General features: G+C 39.7%; 1 protein-coding gene across 1 annotated transcript; it reads left to right on the top strand.

Annotated features, from left to right (window-relative positions):
• Positions 1-805: 805 nt before the first annotated feature.
• On the top strand, positions 806-2495 carry SARC_12857 (hypothetical protein). The gene has a single exon (XM_014293028.1). It carries the CDS (start codon positions 1561-1563, stop codon positions 2074-2076), a length of 516 nt encoding a protein of 171 aa, XP_014148503.1. The 5' UTR covers positions 806-1560; the 3' UTR covers positions 2077-2495.
• Positions 2496-3598: the final 1103 nt, after the last annotated feature.

Raw genomic sequence — 3598 nt, 5'->3', positions numbered from 1 at the left:
ATGTATGTATAGTGTGTGTCTTAGTGTGTGTCTGTGTCTGTGTATGTATGTTTGTATGTGTATGTGTGTGTGTGTGTGTGTGTGTCTGTCTGTGTCTGTGTCTGTGTGTTTACAAGAGACAACTTGCAGGTGTCTGTGTGTTTACAAGAGACAACTTGCAGGTGTCTGTGTCTGTGTCTGTGTGTGTGTGTGTGTGTGTGTGTGTGTGTCTGTGTCTGTGTGTGTGTGTCTGTGTGTTTACAAGAGACAACTTGCAGGTGTCTTGTTTATATACCTGAAGCATACTTTTAAATGTATACATTGAAATACTTTTATATATGTACGTATTGTATTGTACTTTTATTATATTAGGAATGTATAATTGTATGTCTGACTGTTGTTTTATCCATTTTGTTTTATAGAAAAAAATGATTTAATTTCTTTTTCGATTTTTTATTGTGAGAGTGGTCACACTGATCCGATCAGACCGTTATTCATTTATTTTTATCCAACACACAAAACGACTAGAGAGAAGTCGGCCTTCCGCAGGGTGTACGCTGGGGCGCAGCCCTTATTATTTATCTATTATTAAAATATGTGCCTACCCGGCACTACATACTTGGGGGACTTTTAGTTTTGTTTTTTGTTTTTTTTTGTTTTTGTATGTATTATTCTAATAGAAAAAAAATCTTTTTGTTTTTTTGAGGCCACAGGATGGTAGGTAATTCGTGTTTTATTATTATTTTCCCATCGTTTTTTTTTTTTTGGAAAGGGGTTGGGCATATTAATTCTAGTTCTTAGTGAGATTCGATTCCAGAACACAATCTGTAAAGCCATTGCACAAAAGTCTTTGTGGCAAACTCGGTAATCTGCAGTATTCAAACACACAATATACTAGCAGGTGTACAGTGCGTCATAGACAGTCCCGAAATGCATACCCGTTTGTCTCACATGGCTGTATATTCGGGTATACTATTTTAATACGACTATCGTCCTGTTCGATAACTACAGCACTAGCAAAAGTCACTTAACATAGTGTGCGGAAAACAGATCTTTCCTAAATGACCTTCGCCTTCTGAGGGACCGAGGTTGTTTTCGGCGGGACAGTTTTACATAACGGCAATGTCGCGGTGATATCCTGTGATTTTATACGTGAATAGGCTATCCATATACACACTACTCGGTTCAGGCCGAATCACTAGAGCTGACATTCGAGGGTTTATTCTCCCCTTCTTTGCTAGTTTAAAACCGTGACCTATAACATTGGATCAATAACACATCACGGTAAGGAGTACTTGAATAGACTTCTCTTTTATCACAAAAGATACACTTACTGAGGGTCAACTTCGCCCATAACACTACATCGAGTCCACAGTCCCGCACAACGAGCTGATGCATGTGTGTAGGTACAAGCAGGAACTACAAGTTGCGTTTGCGGTGAGAGATCTTTGATCTATATAAGCTGCGAGTGCATACAGAGTTGCGGTTTGTTGGACACCGCGTTCTGTTCGATTTCATGTACGGATTTCGTACTTTATATTTTGTAGACACATATAGGAAATTGTGAATTTTGCAGGGCAAATGTTTTCTTGTTGCTTCGGAGGAGGAGCCTCATCGAACAATCAGGGCAACAACCGCGAACCCAGGAGGGATCCTGCTGCTGGTGGCGAGAGTATAATCAACGTATACACCCCAGAGGTTAACCCTGGTGTGCCGGTATCGGTGCAGCACGCAAAATTCTTAGCCATGCTGGACGCGATGGAAGAAGCTAATCACCCGCCGCCGGGACCAGACACTTTCAGTAAGCAACAAATTATGAATACACCCAACACAAATGCAAATATGAATACAGGCATGGGGGGTAGTCGTAAGGTTGGGAATGCATTTAATAACCATAGTCAAAGTACCGCGTCTCTGCGGTCAATCCAAAGGGACGGCAGTAGGGGTTCGATGTCCCCCATGGCCCTGAGCGCTTCGAAGACTAGTTTAAAAAGCCATCATAAGAACTCGGCGAAGTCGTCGCCGAAGGCAAGTATAACGCTGACACGACAACCGGAAAGGAATCACGTTTATATATCTCCAGAGGCCCCAAGTTAGGCCAACCGTCAGCTGACTATTAAGGTTTAGGGAAGGGGTCGAGCTGCATGCAGTACTGGCAGAAGAGCTACATATTGAAAGGGTTATTGTCGCGTGGACACGTGTGCGCGTTTGTTGCCATATGCAGATAGAAGCCAGTGAAATTAGATTTGCACAAGCGCGTGTAATAACACTTGTAGAAGTGTACGCACTCAAGTTGATTGAGTGAATGGGGCTTGTAGGCTTCGTCTACCTCATACTTGTCTGATGTTAACAGAGGGTATCCAAAGGTTGAGTGGCTCGACTTAAAAAATGAAAATAGGGACCGCAATATGTTGTACGTAGCTGACATAATTTAGTAGGAAACGGCTGTGCGGAAGCTGAAGATCTAGGATGTGGAGTTGGGAAGCAATGATAACAAAGCAAATGAAACAGAAGGGTATTCGGACTTTGGAGCACTTCCGTGTCGTTATATTGTTTGTGTATAGTGTTTCAGGGATTGACACTTGTTTGTTTGTGGTGGTTATGTAGTTTGCTTTGGTGGCGCATCTGTGCGTACTTGTTAGCGTTCCTGACCGTTTCTATATTCGTGGTGCACTGTAGCGTGCCGTGATGTCGAACAGTAATTCTGCTGTTAGACATTTTATACTACCTGATGGCCCAGAGGATGTTCCCAATGAGTATAAGTTAAACGTTACACTTTGTACTTTTCTCTACGTGAGCTTTTCAAGGCTCGGATACACTACACACGTCCAATTTGTACTTAAGATACATTGTAGGCCTGTTCTAAGATATGAGAAGCCGTAACGAACTGTTGATATGCAACGAACGGATTTACAAGCTGGCATATATACAACGTGAGCAACCAGTCCATTCAGTTATGGGCAGATGCCGACCTTTTGTTCCTTTTAGAAGAGCCACTATTCGATCCTAACTCTCGCCGTTGTGCCTCCATGATTGCAAAAGCTATCAGTACATTCCTTGCTGTCCATATGAGTTGGCATGATAAGGATCTCGAAATTTGCCGAACGTTTGCTTTTCTCCATCTTTATATCGTCAGGTGGTCACCGTTCTCCTAGATAATCATCCTTTCCTTTATTGATGAATTCACTCGATATTGCCAACCCAAATATTAGGTGTATCATAAATATTTGAGAATATATATATATTAATACATACATATATATATGTGTGTCTGAGAATGTATGGATGTATGTATATTTATTTGTATGTCTGTATATATATATATATGTACTATATATGTATGTATGTATGCATGTATATAAGCATATCTATATTTATATATATATACGTTCGTATGTATATGTATATACATGTGTGTGTGGGTGTCTATCAATCTATCTAACTAAATATCTATAGTATTTATTTGTATATATAAATGTATATATATATATATATATATATATGTGTGTGTGTGTGTGTGTGTTATTATATATATATATATATATATGTGTGTGTGTATTATATATATATATATGTGTGTGTGTGTGTTGTTGTATGTTATTTATTAGTTAGTATTATT

This window comes from Sphaeroforma arctica (genome assembly GCF_001186125.1).
Source record: "Sphaeroforma arctica JP610 unplaced genomic scaffold supercont1.2656, whole genome shotgun sequence".
NCBI lineage: Eukaryota > Ichthyosporea > Ichthyophonida > Sphaeroforma > Sphaeroforma arctica.
This window is presented reverse-complemented; position numbering and strand designations above follow the sequence as displayed.